Source organism: Callithrix jacchus, chromosome 18, assembly GCF_049354715.1.
Source record: "Callithrix jacchus isolate 240 chromosome 18, calJac240_pri, whole genome shotgun sequence".
Lineage (NCBI taxonomy): Eukaryota > Metazoa > Chordata > Mammalia > Primates > Cebidae > Callithrix > Callithrix jacchus.
In genome coordinates, this window is record NC_133519.1 from 28391255 (window position 1) to 28409056 (window position 17802).

The 17802-nt window shown below is 38.4% G+C and overlaps 1 protein-coding gene across 11 annotated transcripts in view; it reads right to left on the reverse strand.

The window, feature by feature from the left end:
• Window positions 1-17802, reverse strand: part of RABGAP1L (RAB GTPase activating protein 1 like) — a 737216-nt gene that overhangs the window by 226670 nt on the left and 492744 nt on the right. For all 11 annotated transcript variants that reach the window (XM_078356264.1, XM_035280064.3, XM_035280065.3 and 8 more), the window contains one exon: window positions 7309-7350. In XM_078356264.1, the coding sequence (XP_078212390.1) occupies window positions 7309-7350 (42 nt within the window). The remainder of the gene's footprint in view (window positions 1-7308; window positions 7351-17802) is intronic.

Genomic DNA, 17802 nt, shown 5'->3' on the forward strand with positions numbered 1-17802 from the left:
CACTGGGTATAGTGGCTAATGCCTACAGTCTCAGCTACTTTCAAGGCTGAGGCAGGATGACTGAGTCCAGGAATTGGAGGTTACAATGAGCCATCGTTGTGCCACTGCACTCCAACCTGACAACAGAGCGAGACCCCAGGCCTAAAAAACAAAGAACAGTGCCTCATCCTTTAGATAAGGAAGAAACCTTATCCACAGGGGCAAAACAAGGAGGAGACCTTGCACTTAGGTGATTGGAGGCCTTCCTGGTTTCTGCCAGATGTTGAGGCAGCACATAATATTGGGCTTTAATTTTAGGCCTTACAACATACTTACACATTGCCATGGTGTGATGGTGCAGCTGATTTGGAAAACAGTCTGGCAGCTCCTCAAAGTTAAACACAGAATTACCCTATAATCCAGGAATTCTGTTCCTAGTCATATAATCAAGAGAACTGAAAGCCTGTGTTCATAAAACCTTATACACAAATGTTCACAGTTTATTCATAACTGTCAAAACAGAAACAACTGAAATGTTTATCAACTGATTAGTGGATAAATAAAAGGTGGTACATCTAAACAATGGAATATTATCCAGCAATAAAAAGGAATGAATAAGTGATACACACTACAACATGGATAAACCTTGAAAACATTATGCTAAGGACAACAAGCCAGTCACAAAAGACCACTTATCATATGATCCCATTTATATGAAATGTTCAGAATAGGTAAATCCACAGAGGTAGAAAACAGATGAGAAGTTGTCAGGTGGTGATAGGATGGGGAAATGGGTAGTGGCTACTATGATTATGGGGTGATAAGAATGTTCTAGAATTAGGCTGGGCGCGGTGGCTCATGCCTGTAATCCCAGCACTTTGGGAGGCTGAAGTGGGTGGATGACTTGAGGTTGAGAGTTCGAGATCAGCCTGACCAACATGGAGAAATCCCACCTCTACTAAAAATACAAAATTAGCCGGCCATGGTGGTACATGCCTGTAATCCCAGCTACTCGGGAGGCTGAGGCAAGAGAATTGCTTGAACCTGCAAGGCAGAGATTGTGATGAGCCGAGATTGCACTGTTGCACTCCAGCCTGGGCAAGAAGAGCAAAACTCCATCTCAAAAAAAAAAAAAGACTGTTCTAGAATTATTAGAATTAGATAATGGTGATGGGTATATAAGTTTGTGACAATCCTAAAAAGGGAATTTTATGACACACAAATTATATCTCAATAATAAAAATGAGAAAAGCAGCAGGGTGTGGTGGCTCATGCCTGTAATCCCAGCACTTTGGGAGGCTGAGGTGGGCGGTTCACGAGGTCAGAAGATCAAGACTATCCTGGCCAACATGGTGAAATCCCATCTCTACTAAAATACAAAAAATTAGCCAAGCGTGGTAGCATGCGCCTCTAGTCCCAGCTCCTCGGGAGGCTGAGGCAGGGGAATTGCTTGAACCGGGCAGTGGAGGTTGCCGTGAGCTGAGATTGTGCCACCGCACTGCAGCCTAGGCAACAGAGCAAGACTCTGTTTCCAAAAAAAAAAAAAAAAAAAAAAAAAAAAAGAGGAAGCTAAATACTGCTGACTAGAGCAATTAATTTTGAAGCGTTTAAAAGCATAGGAGGCCAGGCATGGTGGCTCACGCCTGTAATCCCAGCACTTGGGGAGGCCAAGGCACGTGGATCACTTTAGGCCAGGAGTTTGAGCTTGGCCAACATGATGAAAGCATGCATCTACCAAAAATACAAAAATTAGCCAGGTGTGGCAGTGCATGCCTGTAGTCCTAGCTACTCTGAAGGCTAAGGCATGAGAATCTCTTCAACCCGGGAGGTGGGGGTTGTAGTGAGCCAAGATAGAGCCACTGTACTCTAGACGTATCAACAGAGCTAGAATCTGTCTCCCACCAAAAAAAAAAAAAAAAAAAAAAAAAAAAGCAAAGTAGACATAGGTTGAAAAAGGTGCTATCCTGGAAGTGAGGGAAAAGAAAACCTACGCTTTCTCAATTTGACTACTAACTCGGTCAATAAATATTTAAGTGCCTACTATGTGCCAGGGACTCCAATACAAAGGCACACTAGTGGGCAGACCCCATATAGAGATAAACTACAACTACGAAAACAACAATCAACCAACCATTTAATCAGGTATCAGTCCCGGGTGTGCAAAGGACTGTCAAATAGACGCCCTAGAAGACAAAGGAAACCTGTGTTTTCGCTGTCTAACCTGTTCCTGACGCAGTGATGCTAAATGGAAATTGGCTTATTGAAGAGAGGGAGAAAGAGCACTCTTGGCAGAGGTAACCAGTACATGTGATGGCTCTTAAGTGAAAGACAGAATGGTCTGTTGGGAAAACCTGAAAGAAGTTCATTACAGCTTGACTGAGAGAGTGCAAATGAGAGGGAGAGAAGGGGCAGTTGAGGATGGACAGGTAAGTTGTGCCAGATCATGAAACTATGTGGACTGTGTCAAAATCGTGAACTTTATCCTAAGAGCAATGGAGGTCTCTGAAGGACTTTCTTAAAGGATTTACTTCTCTGACCTCATCTCCTATTGCCCTTCCCTCACTCTGTCCTGAAGGTAGACTAACTACCTTCAGTCTTTGCCCAAATGTCACCTTCTAGCTGGGGCCTATCCTGACTACCCAATTTAACATTGCAACCTACCCATAATTCCCAGTACCCTGAAGTACCTTTCCTTTTCCCCATAACACTATAACTTCTAATATACTAGGTTTATATATTATGTTTATTTTTGATATGGTTTGGCTGTGTCCCCACTCAAACCTCATCTTGAATTGTAACTCCCACAATTTCCATGTGTCATGGGAGGAAGCCAGCGGGAGGTAATTGAATCATGGGGCTGGGTCAACTGTCTCCTGCTAGAACGTAATAAAATTTCTACAGAGGCAGAACAGTCACCGCCCTTGTAAAGATTTTTAGATCAATAAAGTCAGCGGCTTTCCAAAAAAATTATGGTACGGGGCAGGGCTCACGCCTGTAATCCTAATACTTTGGGAGGCCAAGGCAGGCAAATTGCCTGAGGTCAGGAGTTTGAGACCAGTCTGGCCAACAAGGTGAAACCCCATCTCTACTAAAATTACAAAAATTAGCCAGGCTTGGTGGCTTGCACTTGTAATCCCAGCTACTCAGGAGGCTGAGGCAGAAGAATTGCTTGCAACCCCGAAGGCAGAGGTTGCAGTGAGCCAAGATCATGCCACTACCCTGAAGCTGGGTGACACAGCCGGACTCCACCTCAAAATAAAAAAATTATGGTACATACAGCAGGATTAAAAAGCCATCAAAAGAGAAGTTTTGTCTCTAACAATAGCACCTTGGTACACTGTAGTATTGAGTTCTAGGCATCAATCCTATATTAAGTCATTAAACCCTAACAACAATCTTATGAGACTGGTATTACTAATATTCCCTCATTTAAAAAATAGAGAAACTGTCATTTACCTAAGACCATTGGATAAATTGTTTTGAATGAAATCTCAACTTAAGTAATCTGTCTCTAGTGTCCACATGCTTTTAACCACTACATGTATATAGTAACATGGAAAGATATTCATGATATACTAAATGAAAAAGAGTATTGGGCCAGGTGCGATGGCTCACACCTGTAATCCCAGCACTTTGGGAGGCTGAGGTGGGCGGATCATGAGGTCAGGAGATCAAGACCATCCCGGCCAACATGGTGAAACCCTGTCTCTACTGAAAATACAAAATTTATACAGGCATGGTGGCACATGCCTGTAGTCCCAGATACTAGGGAGGCTGAGGCAGGAGAATCGCTTGAATCTGGAAGGCGGAGGTTGTAGTGAGCCAAGATCTCGCCACTGCACTCCAGCCTGGGTGACAGAGCAAGACTCAGTCAAAAAAAAAGAAAGAAAGAAAAGAAAAAGAGTATTATTTGAAAGAAAATAAATTTATGTGCATCCTTTCATACTGTTCTTCTCGACTTTCTCCCACTTTCCCAACTTACCTCAAACCCACATTAAAAATATAAATACGTGCATACATATGTGCATAGATAGGTTATGAATACTTAGATAATCACAGACTAAAGCATGGGATAAAGATTTTATACTAGGTTTTTACTACGGTTATCCCTGGGGCTGGGATTATGATTGAGTTTTCGTTATCTATATAGTGTTTACATACACATGCAGGACACAAAATGAGCACATAATACTTTGGGAAGGACATTTGCTTTTAACCATGGTCAGTAAGCAAAAATCTTTTTCTAACTGAAAAGTTTCTCTGCCCAGCATGAAATGGCTAAGATCAATTCCGACTCATCATCTCCAGTCTATTAAATCTATTGAATGTATTCTATGGCTACCTAATGTTTCATATAAGCCATTACCCTTGGGGGAATATATCTGACCTACCTACTGGACACAAAAATGATTTGATGATACTGCCTAGTATTGTGAATCATTTTTTTAGCTCAGTAGCTTTCTAGCTACCTGATAGGCTATTACTAACTAAAAAGAAGCTGGTCCCAAACAGAAAGTAGGTGTTTTTAAAACCAAACTGAGCAATAGAGAATTCATCCTGTATCTATCCTGTTAAAAAAAAATGATAAATCCAACTTTCCCACTACTGAGACAAAAGTCTTTAGGCAATCTTGGGCTTTGATCTCTCAATTATCAACTAGGGGCTGGGGGAAGAATTAGATGTTTTCCTCTGGCTAACACAATTTACTATTCTACAAATAACACCTAGACATTTAATGTATGTTAATGACATAATCTGTTAGTACTTACCACAGAGTATAAATGTTCAAGAAATGTTAGTTCTGTCCCCTCCTCACAAGTAATGCTTCTAATACAGAGAAATCTTAAGTCTCTGTAGCTATACTGAAAATTAGTTAGGCTCAGTTCATAAGCACTTTGAGGGCCAGGCTCAGTGGCTCATGCCTATAATCCCAGTGCTTTGGTAGGCTAAGGGAGAAGGACTACCTGAGTCCAGAAATTTGAGATTAGCCTGGGCAACACAGTGAGACCCCTGTCTCTACAACATTTTTTAAATTAGCTGGGTGTGGTGGCATGTGTTTGTAATTCTAGCTCCTCAAGAGGCTGAGGTGGTAGGATCTCTTGAGCCCAGGAATTTGAGGCTGCAGCAAGCTATCACCACGCAACTGTGAGCAACAGAGTGAGCAGAATGAGACCCTATCTTAAAAAGCAAAAACAAAGCAAAACACCCCAGCAATCTGAACTTCCTCAAAGTTTTTAATTTTGATATAAACAAATATATGTTATTTTATCTGGTATAACACACCAGAAGCTGCAAGCCAGTCACTGTCATATATGTTTGAGTATTCTTTTTTCCAAGTGGGGGACAATAGATCATTGAAGTACACTTCAGTTTAGTCCTGTGTATACTCTGTCTATGGGGGGTCAGCTCAGGATTCATACAAGGAAGTTACATAAATATTGGCCAATAGTAGTGAGAAGGCTCTTTTTATCTTTTCTAACTAGTAAAATTCTCTAAGATAATGCTAGAAGAGTGCCCATGTAGTGCTAAAGAAGACACAAAAAGCCTTCTTGCCTAGTGGTCAGAGAATGTCCTCTGTAGAGGCCTTGTCTGGGTTAACATGGACAAAATAAATAAAAAAAATATGAACAAGTCAACATGTAAATCAAGAAGATAACTTACTAATATATATAATATTAAGTTGACAGAGAATACAGCTCTGCTATCCAGAGAGGTTTAAACATGCAGTGAAAGTGCCAGTAAAGATGAGTCAAAAAAACAAAGTGAGGAAAGGCATTTTGGGAAAGACATAATATCTGAGAGTTTAAAAAATTAAATTTAATATGAGAAATCAGAACTTTCTTGGACCTCCTTATACTTACTTTATGTTTTAATATCGTTTTTAGCCTGAATTACATAACACTTCCAATGCTTAGGTATTCTAAAAGTCTTATTCCAGCCCTGTTGAGAGGACATGTTGGAAAGTTTCTGGCTTGGATTTGTTTTAATGAAAGAAAAAAAAATTAGAGGTCAAAACCCATGACTTCATTAAAGGGCATAGCAAATATGTTTGTGTTATTTTATTTAAAATACTTTAAATACTTTTCTATTTTCTAAATAGCTTTCTAAAAGCATAAAAATTGTTCACATATAAACACAAAGGATTTAATTTTGAAAAGTGCATTTTATGAACTTCACAAAGAGCAAATGTGTAATGGAATAAGAGATAAGGAACAGCAACCCACTTACTGAGTTCCAGAGGGTCTGCACTATTTCATGCCTTTGTTTAGAATCACGGTTATGTTAACGATTAGGTATGGTTAAGGCTCTCCTAACATATCAAGAGGTCCTCCTATGATCTCACCTCATTAGCTTTTGAGGGATTCAGAAGAACGATAAGGGATCTAGGAATACATTCTGAGTCACCTTGTAAAGAACAGTAATAATGACAGCTAACATTTAGCAGGCAGTAAAACGTTTTAGACACTATATTAAGGACTTATTTGATCATCTCATTTAATTCTTGTAACAATTCCATAAATTAATTTCTATTATTATTTCTAAACTCAGACTCTGAGCACTTAGAATATTTGCCTAAGTTCTTACAGTAGGGCTGAAGTTAGAAGCAAATCTGTCTGAGTCCAGTGTCTGCCATTTTAACCACCATGTTATACTGAGGAAAGGGTAACCCTGTGCCTTTGAGGCAATTATTGCCTTTAATATCAGAATGTCTTCTTTGACTAAAGGGCAAAAACCAGCTGGGTTATTTTCACCAACTCTGCAGCAAATGTCTTGCAGTTACCACACTGCTAAACCTGTATATGTTGACATAAAATCCAACATGGTAATTATAATATAATTCTAAAGTGTTGTATAAATTTCTAACTATTATGGAAAGAACTGCAAATTGAAATGTAGCAGTTTCTTTTTTAGTCAGTATATTACAGAAACTTTTAAATAATTCCATTATATGTTCAGGTACCTCCGGAGATGTTATTATAATAAAGTGTTTTAAGAAAAAAGCAGGCATCATTTTGACAGAAAACAATTTTTAACTTTTTCTCTTATATCATCTAACTCAAGTGATAAAAAGATCTTTTATTTCACTGGAAAAAACACTCTGATAGTACCATTAAATAAATGGATTATTTTTTTAAAAGGACTCCAAATAAACAACAACAGAAAAAGGATGAGAGGAGGGAAGAGGATTAGAGTTTCTCAGAGAAGTCATCTTTTTGTGTGTGTCTGAGAAACTAGAATGAGTCAAAGACAGTAAATTGAATTATTCCAGTCCCAAAGGCAAAGAGGTAAGAGAATTTGGTAACTTAAGATTTTTAAAAAAAGACTTACCTTTAGGAGAGCCAAAGCTACATGAAAGATTATGTTCAAACCCTGAAATAGAAAAAAAGAACATGAAAATTAGTACTGCCACATATATCACTATTTTAGTATTTTCCTAAGACTTCCATATATCTTTAATAAAATTCCTAATTGCTTTCATTTTCACAATCATTAAACCATGAGTTTTTTTAAAAGGCATTTTCTTTCCCTGAGCGGCTTTTCATAAATTTTAGGTGCTATTTAATCAATGGTCACATAAAATTGTTTTTACAATAAGTTATTTTCCTTTGGTCACAATTTCTAGATTATTTGCATGTGTCTAAGTCTTGTGAAAGTCAAATTCCTTGCAGAAGCTGGCAGAATGATGCAGAAGTCTAAAATCATTAACTGAAATTCCTAACGCTAATCTGGGCATACGGGTGTTACAGATAAACTGCAAGTAGCAGACAAAATAAAATAAAACAAAACAAGGCAAACAGTGTGGCTGATAAGTGGGACAGGTGTGTACTGGAAGCTTTATGTATCACACTGCATTTCCACTACTGTTCTTACTGTTTGCTTATTTGTTTTAGCAACGGCTTTCAAGTATTATTTATATAACTAGAGATGGTCGTTAGGGGCTATCTGCCATACTTCCTTTTCTTTCTTGAAAACACAGCAATATTTCTGTACAAAGAAACAAATTAAATTGCTCCTTAATAAGCCATTCTAGAACTGAATTTTGAACTCTGGGTTCTGACCAATTGCTCTGAAGAGATATTGAGTTATTAAATTTAAAAGATAAAGAATTTTATGTGATAAAGATAACAATCAGAAATAAGGTTGCTACAACATGTGCTGTTCCTTGCCATGCAAGTCATCACACATAAGAAAAAAGATATTTCAAGTATGAGTTGGTATAAGTCCCATAAGTCCTGGGTCTCTTTGATGAGCCCTCTTCATCTTGGTTACAAATACACTCTGGCTGGTTTTTGGAAATGGGGCTGTACTAAATGTATTACCCAAAAAACTTCTAATAAACCATGGTTTTTCTGTCTCTAAAACAACTCCAGAAGCAAGGATTAGGCCCAGATATTTAGAATGCATTCCTGTTATGATTTGCTATAACCTTTCACATTCAGCTGCCAGAAATATGACATAATGATGGAAGGAATGAATGATAAACACAAATATTCAGTTGGTTAAAATATAAACCAAATATTTTCGGTTTGCAGTTTATTCAGCTAATTCTTGAAGAAACCAAAAGCAGTAAGAAGTAAGTATAATCTAGCCAGGAGATAAAAACAAGTGAACACCGTTCATCATCATACTAAGCAATTATCCTAGACTGGTTTTGATCACAATTTACTAATTAGAAAAAAGAAAGACTATTATAGATTTTAAAATGTGGGTTACAATTAAGCAATATTTGCTTTCCGAATCAAAATTTGAATTTTCACTCACTAGCTGCTGCCTACCTGCAAAAACTTAAAGGCCAATATAAAAAAGACCTACTGCCCTGATCTCCAATGCTGTCCACCACCGCATCACAACTGCCGGGCAGCACAGAATTCTCACAACCTGAGTGCTGTGACAATTCAGCTTGCCATCAGGACCTGATCCACGACTTCTCTGGTTCTTGTTTTTCCAGTCTCTGCTCAAAATGTAAAGCCCTCTCATATCTGGTTTTCTCATCTTCACAATGCTCTGGTCCTTTACCCCAAGGCAGTTTCCTACTCCTCCTCTCCTTCCCAAATCCTTTCATGGTAGCCTTTGGAAACTCCACTCCATGTTCAGCTACCTTGGCAGTATTCCTAACCTCCCTGCCAAACATTCCCCCAATAGGAAATAAGAACAAATAAAATGTTCCTCTTCAAAGCCTTCCTCTTAGTTCATTACAAATAAACAGTAGTTTCTTCAAAGGTTAATTTACTTTAAAGCTTTTGCTAATAATCTTAAAGTAGCTGGTAGTCATAATAAAGAAATAAGTGCATCCCGTGTTCTTAGTTCTTACACTTTAACCTAGATATTTGCCCTGACGTGCCTGGACAAGCCCAGGCAAGTCTTAGGTCAAAGCTTATTCCCCTTCCTTCTTTTATTTTTTTTTTGAGACGGAGTCTTGCTCTGTTGCCAGGCTGGAATACAGTGGCTTGATCTCAGCTCACTGCAATCTCTGCCTCCCAGATTCAAGTGATTCCCTTGCCTCAGCCCCCTGAGTAGCTAGGACGATAGGTGCCTGCCATCATGCCCGGCTAATTTTTTGTATTTTAATAGAAACGGGGTTTCACCATGTTGGCCAGGATGGTCTTGATCTCCTGACCTCGTGATCCGCCTACCTTAGCCTCCCAAAGTGCTGGGATTACAGGTGTAAGCCACTGCGCCCAGCCTCCCCTTCCTTATTTGAAAATGTTATCGCTTCTTTAAGCATTCCTCATGATACTTCCTCTTTTCCTTGTTCTCATCTGCCTTTACTTCTTTAAAAATTTCCAAGTTTTTGGCCAGTTGGGTCAAGCATAGAATGTGAGCTTCCATTCAGGCCAATGGAAACTGGACACAATGTAGGGCGATTGCGTCAGGTTATGAAAGTTATAAATGCCTCTATCTTCTTGTTCAGGTGTGCTCTCATGGCAAGACTGCTGGCGAGTTGCACCCTTCCTGCAGGAAGTAAAATTAGCCTTGCTGAGGAATCCATTGTCTTGGTGTGGATTTTTCCCGACGTTATAAACCTGTTCCCAACACCCCCAAATTCCTTATTCACAGGAATAGTGAAATCTCATTGATTCTCATAACAACCTATACAATGATTCTCATTTTTCAGAGTATGAATGTGACCCTAGCCCAAAGTTATACATGTGTAAACCAAAAAAGAAAATTCTAATCCCTCCAACTGACTAAATGGATCTCTGGACCAAAAGAACCCAACTAAACTTGAAAAGATAGTTCAGACCATGACAGGAAGGAAGAATCAGGCATGCCCCATTATACTTTCCTCCCTTTGGAGTTCAGGCACACAACTGACCAGCATTAACATTAAAAGAGAGATCCTACGACAGACAGAACAGACTCAGTAGCAGTAAGATACCAAATTCCGACCTGACTCTAAGTATAGCATCGCATGACAGATAGCAGGGCCCGGAAAGAAACTATTTTATCCCAAAATAGATTCCTTTGACATATTTTGAAATGGTCCCACAAAGCTGTCGCTTATGGGGAAAATTTACATTCTATAGAGGATTCCTTTCCCTTTACAGGTCATTTTCTGATCCTGGAGGGATTGGCTGAAAGTCTAGTACCTTTTAAGGATCTGAAAAGGAAGCATTTGCCATCTATTGACTCTGGGAGTAGTTACCTATAAGACTTCATATACTTATGTATATGTATAAGAACCTTGGTCTTTACAACCCCTAATCTTAACCCAGACACTCCTTTCTATTGATTCCAGGTTTTTAAATAATAACTTAACTCTTTCAACCAACTGCCAATCAGGAAATCTTTGCCAACCTGGGAAACAAAGTGAGACCCCATCTCTACAAGAAAGTAAAAAAAAAAATTAGCCAGGTGTGGTGGTACACACCTGTGGCATGGGAGGCTGAGGCAGGAGGACTGCTTTAGCCCAGGAGGTTGAGCTGCAGTGAGCCAAGATCATATTACTGCACGCCGGCCTAGATGACAGAGCAAGACCCTGTCACAAAAAAACAAAAAAGAAAAGAAAGAAAAACACAGACAAAATGTTTGAATCCATCTATGACCTGGAAGCACCAGCTTTGAGTTATCCTGCCTTACTGCACTGAAAGAATGTATGCTTCACATCACACGTATTGACTACTACCTTTTTTTTTTTGAGACAGGGTCTTGCTCCATTGCCCAGGCTCGAGTACAGTGGTGCAATCTTGGCTCAATGCTGCAACCTCCACTTCCCGGGATCAGGGGATTATTGTGCCTCAGCCTCCTGTGTAGCTGGGGCTATAGGACCCCACCACCATGCCCAGCTAACTTTTGTATTTTTAGTAGAGACAGGATTTCACCATTTTGGCCAGGCTAGTCTCAAACTCCTGACCTCAAGTGATTCACCTGTCTTGGCCTCCCAAAGTGCCGGGATTACATGTGTGCACCACCGCACCCAGCCTGATGTCTTTTTTTTTTTAGAACAGAGTCTCATTCTATCACCCAGGCTGGAGTGCAGTGGTACAGTCAGAGCTCACTGTAGCCTTGACCTTACGAACTCAAGCCATCTTTCCACATCAGCCTCCCAAGTAGCTGGAACTACAGGCATGAGCCACCACACCCAGATAATTTTTCTTTTTCTTTTTTTGGTAGAGGTTTTCACTATGTTGCCCAAGCTGTTCTTGAACTCCTGGCCTCAAGCAACCCTCCTGCCTCAGCCTCCCAAAGTGCTGGGATTAAGGGCATGAGCCACTGTGCTCAGCCACGGATTAATGTCTTACGTTTCCCTAAAACATATAAAACCAATCTGAAACCCAATCACCTTGGGCACATGTTCTCAGGACCTCCTGAGGCTGTGTCATGGATGATCGTCTGTAACCTGGCAAAATAAACCTCAAAATTGATTGAAACCTGTCTCAGATGCTGCTTGGTTTACATATGTGTTTAGTAACAGGCTAGAATCGCCCCCTCAAGCCTCCTGATGTCTACTCCAGTGAAATTTTCTCACAGTGCTGGTATAACATACATAGTAAATGCTTATTTGAAGACTGAATGATTAAACTATACTAGCTTTCCCAAATTTTCTAGAGTTGATTTATTTCCCTGTGGACCCAACTAGACCAGTTTATAGAATTATCATTAAATTACAGTAAGAACCCCTTTCTTAAATTATCTCAAAATCAAACAATTAGATACCCAAGCTGTGCAAAATACAAAGAACCTACAAGTAAAAATTAAATAAATAAAGATCTCTAAATAGTCAAAATAGCTCTCACAAATACCAAGAGAAAACTTTGCTCAACTTTTTATTCTATACATACTTCTGGTTAGTTTGGTGATATGATTTTGGAAAAGATAAAATGCATAGCTCTCTGGGTCCACTTGGGGGAGCCAATAATCTTCGATGGTTAATTATTAACTACTGTTGTTAATTATCATTGTTAATGATAATCCAGCAGCATTAATGAATGCTTATATCATGTTATACTGTGCTTATGAAGGAAGGTGTGTATTTTAAATAAAAAGTAGATAATGATGTTTTAAAGTTTAGAAAGCTAAAGAGGAAACAAAGTTATTAGAAAATTTTATATATTTAAATTCTTTAAACAAGTTCAGAAAAATAGGTATTACCATATCTACTTATATGAAGTTCTAGACATTACCCATAAAAATAACGACGTCATAAGCCTTGACCTAAAGTAGAACACAGTGGCTAGATGATGCAAACAAATATACTTTAAGACATTTGAGTCGATCGAATTCAGAAATGAACTTGTTATTCTATCAAGTTTTTTATTTTTATTTTTGTTTTTAAGAGAAGAGTTTCACTCTGTCACACATGCTGTAGTGCAGTGGTGTGATCACCAATCCCTGCAGCCTCAACCTCCCAGGCTCAAGCAATCCTCCCAACTCAGCTTCTAAGTAGCTGGAACTATCTGTGTGTGCCACCATACCTGGCTAATTTTTTAATTTATTGTAGAGATGAGATCTCCCTATGTTACCCAAGCTGGTCTCTAATTCCTAGGCTCAAGTGATCCTTCCGCCTTGGCCTCACAAAATGCTGGGATTACAGGCATGAGCAACCACACTCAGCCTTGAAATGTATTTTTAAAAGCAAAAGATGTCATACATTTTCAAGATGCCTCCCATTTTTAGGAATATGTAATCTCCAACAATTTGTGTGTTCATTTTTTTTTTTGAGACGAGTCTCGCTCTGTCGCCCAGGCTGGAGTGCAGTGGGTGGCATGATTTTGGCTCACTGCAATCTCCACCTCCAGGATTCAAGCAATTCTCTGTCTCAGCCTCCCGAGTAGCTGGGACTACAAGCACTCACTACCACACCTGGCTAATTTTTGTATTTTAGTAGAGGCTGGATTTCACCATATTGGTCAGGCTGGTCTTGAACTCCTGATCTCAGGTAATCTGCTTGCCTCAGCCTCCCAAAGCGCTGGGATTATAGATGTGAGCCACCATGCCCGGCTTATTTGTTCTTAAGGGGTACATGTCCCTAGTAGGAGTCAAAGGGCTAAAAATTTGGAGAATTATTAAGAGTAAAAAGTAAGTAAACATGTTGTTATGGCTACTTATCATTTATAGTACAAGTTCTAACTTCAAATGCAAAATAATGAGGAATATCTACTGAGTATTTCATATGTGCCAAGATATGAATTAATTACATCAAAAGCATGTCCTTATTTCATCCCACAACCATCTAAAATTCCATTTTATCCACAAGGAAATCAAGATTTAGAGAAATCAATGTAAATTTCCTAAGTCCAACAGCTAATAAGTGCAGATCTAGGATTTTGACCTTAGCAGCCTAATTGCAAAAGTGATACTCTAAACCAGCAAGTTAGAGAAGATGGTTCAATGAGTATGTGAATGAATGAATAAACCTCTTATTTGGATATTATTGAATGTGTCCTTTACTTCCTAAAGGATTAAAGTGATTCCTTCCATTTAAAAGCCAGTAAATTTTGAGAGCAGAGGTAAAAGGACAACAAATAAGTGACTTCTACCAGAACTCAATTCTATTGTTTCCATACTAAAAACACTAAGAAAACATATATGCTTGCAGTATATGAGGCAACAAAACCCAGTTTGCTGTGGGAAGAAAGGGTCACCACCTTCCTCCAGTGACAACAGATTGAGATCAGCTTGGAATGCATGAAAAAGTAGCTTTTTAACTGGTTTGGATACTGCTATTTCAAAATTCAATTACATTCTGGCAACATCTTTCCTTTAAAGAACACCTACAGGTAATGCCCCAAATTGAATAATTGCTCCAAAGTGCAGATCATGGTGTTCTTGGGTAGGCCAAGGATTCAGCACCCACAATCTTGCATAAAATAAAGGCTGACAGTAGAGCACTCACTGAAACAAAGACATGGAACATTTTGGCTCTGATAAGCAGGCAATCGTGGGTTCAGAGGGAGCTGACAGATCGTGTGAGAAGCTGTCAAAAACTAACCTGACAGCACAGAGAAGAAATGCTGAAAAGGTACTGTCAAAAAGTACCAAGTGCGCATCAGCACCTGGGTTCTTTGGGATCAAAATAAAAGGGAAATAATGGAAATCCTAACAAGAAGTAGTAACACAAGTTATCAAACCAAAAATGGCCAAAGTAAATGGAGCAGGTTCGTAGACAAAGCTAGAGGAAATGGTGTTCTGCCCTTTCTGAGCCATCCAAAAGAAAACATACCACCCCAGGAAGAGATAATGACTAAATGAGATAGCATGTATCAAATGAACTGAGTATTTGGTAAATATTCAATAAACACTAGCAATTATTATTAGGTCCATATATTTATTGCCTACTACATCCAGTATTTTATATTTTTCAGTTAATCTTCTGAACAACTCTACAGCATATGTGTTATTGCCACCAATTTAGAGATGACTAAACTGAAGCTCAGAGACAGAACACTTAGTAAATGGTAAAGCCAGGCTATAACTCAAGTTTATCAGACTAAAGCAAATCCATGTCTTTTTTCCACTAATTCCATCTTGACTGCTAAGTGAGACTTTGGTTAGCTATTTGTGATGGGTTAAAGAGAGTCACAATTCTTTGATGTTTCTCCTGTTGAGAGTTAAGGTCTCTGTTCTCTCATTTCAACCTGGGCAGACTATGCTACTGCTTTTACCAGCAGAATATGGCGGAAGTGATGCCATGCTAGTTTATGCACCCAGGCCTTGAAATATTGACAGCCTTCATGTCCAATCTCTTGGGGCACTCACTCTTAGAAGCCAACTACCATATAAGAAGTGCAATTAGGCTGGACGCGGTGGCTCACGCCTGTAATCCCAGCACTTTGGGAGGCCGAGGCGGGTGGATCACGAGGTCAAGAGATCGAGACCATCCTGGTCAAACAAGGTGAAACCCCGTCTCTACTAAAAATACAAAAATTAGCAGGGCATGGTGGCGCGTGCCTGTAATCCCAGCTACTCGGGAGGCTGAGGCAGGAGAACTGCTTGAACCCAGGAGGCGGAGGTTGCAGTGAGCCAAGATCGCGCCATTGCACTCCAGCCTGGGTAACAAGAGCGAAACCCCATCTCAAAAAAAAAAAAAAAAAAAAAAGAAGTGCAATTATACTTATACTCTACGCTCTCTAAGAAACCAAGCAACAACAAGAAGGCCTGAAGGACCAGATTTCATCAGTAAAGAAGAAAGACCAAGAAACACCAAGGTGCTAGATATGGGAGTAAAGAATTAATCTGGAAGTGAATCTGGTGGTCCAGCTGATGCCAAGTGGATCAGAGATGAACCACACAGTTGACTTCCAAAATTTCTGACTCATGAGATTGTAAACAAAATAAATGATTGCTTTTAAATGTTTTTTCACTTGGAAATAATTTCAGATTTAGGAAAAATTTGCCAAACCAGTACCAAGAATTCCTGTATATCCTTCACTCAGTTTCACCCAAACATTAACATCTTACATAACCACAGTATAATGATCAAAACCAAGAAATTAGTATTTTTATCAAATGCCTCATGTCCTTTTTCTGGTCCAGGATACAATTCTGGATTATATATTAAATTTGGTCATCATGTGTCCTTAGTCTCCTTTCATCTGGGACCATTTTCAGTCTTTATTTTTCATAACTTTGATGTTTTGGAAGAGTGTTGGCCAGTTACTTTATAAAATGTCCCTCAATTCTATTTGTCTGCTGGTTGCTTACAATTAAATTCAGATTATGTGTTTTTGGCACAAATAGCACAGAAGTGATGCTGTGCCCTTCTTAGTGCATTTATATAACATCACTATATGTCTCACTATAAAAATCATTGTATTAAAGCCACTCAGTTTTCATGTAGCTTGTTATATATAATCGGAAGAAGCCTTTGGCTTCTCTTTGATAAATTTCTTGTTGCTATGATCTATAAAGCAATGCATTTGTTCAAAGAAAGAAGTGAAACTAACAGATAATTAACATGCAAAAGGAGAGAAGTTAATACTAGCTGCTCTTAAATACAGGTTCTACAGCAAGAATATTTAGAATATTAGCCAAAAATTCTTTTACTTTATTCTGCTTCTCATATTTTAAGCTCTTTGAAAGTTCATTTTAGGCTGGCTAGTGGTGTTTGATGGATTAACTAAATAAAATGATGTTATGTTTGGATTTCTGTTCTGGATGTCCACTAGAGGTCAGGATTGCAGCACTGAAAATCAAGCAATTGCTTTTTTTTTTTTTTTTTTTTAAAAAAAGGATTTCACAGACTAACATGGTAGCCTTGTATACAAAGTAAGTTATGCTGTTTTAAAACCCTCATGGCCAAGTTCGCCCTTATTTTTACTATTAATTTACTAATATATACCAAAAAGGGTGATTCCCACTCTTCCTTTTCTCCAGTTTAATGATATATTTTCCATTTTATTATAGATTTGTTATACATTTTTTCATAAATGACTAGTGAATGAGAAAGAATTCAAGAATGGGTAGGGAAGAGAGATAAGTTTAACATGAATGCATCTGTTTAGTAATGAGTACTTTTAAAATATTTTCTTGGTTTACACTTGTTTGTACAGATTAAGTAGTAAATATAGATATCTATATAAAGTCTGAAATCTTTATCATAGGTGACTCTGGGAAGAATTTTTTAAAATAAACTCATTTTTGTGATTATTTTAAACTTTTATTTTAGGTTCAAGGGTATATGTTCAGGTTTGTTATGCAGGTAAACTTGTGTATTGGGGGGTTTGTTGTACAAGGAAATAATTTTTAGAGGTTTGTGACACCTGAATTAAATAAAATTTTCAGAAACAAGGCAGGCAAAGAGATAACTAAATCAAATGAGGTTTTAATATGTATTTCAAACTGACCCAACAGTCCAATAGATAGTTTTTTAGATAAACATAGAAATTGACCTTTTTGATCTTGAAGCTTGAACCTTCGCATCTGTTTTATCTGAGTTCCTTACTCTACCAAGGATCTGAAATGTTTGCAAATTATTTATCCAAAGGGACTAATATCTAGAATAGATAAGGAACTCAACTCAACAGAAAAAAAAAAATAACCCCATTCATATTTGGGCAAAGGATATGAGTAGACACTTCTCAAAAGAAATACAAAAATAACCCCATTCATATTTGGGCAAAGGATATGAGTAGACACTTCTCAAAAGAAATACAAACAGCCAACAGGTATATGAAAAAATGCTCAACTTCATGAATCATCAGAGAAATGCAAATCAAAACCACAATGAGATAGCATACCTCAGCCAGAATGCCTATTTAAAAAGACAAAAAATAACAGATGTTGACAAGGAAGTGGAGAAAAGGGAACTTGTACATACTGTCAGTAGGAATGTTTCACTATGGAAAACAGTATGGATATTTCTCAAAAAACTAAAAATGT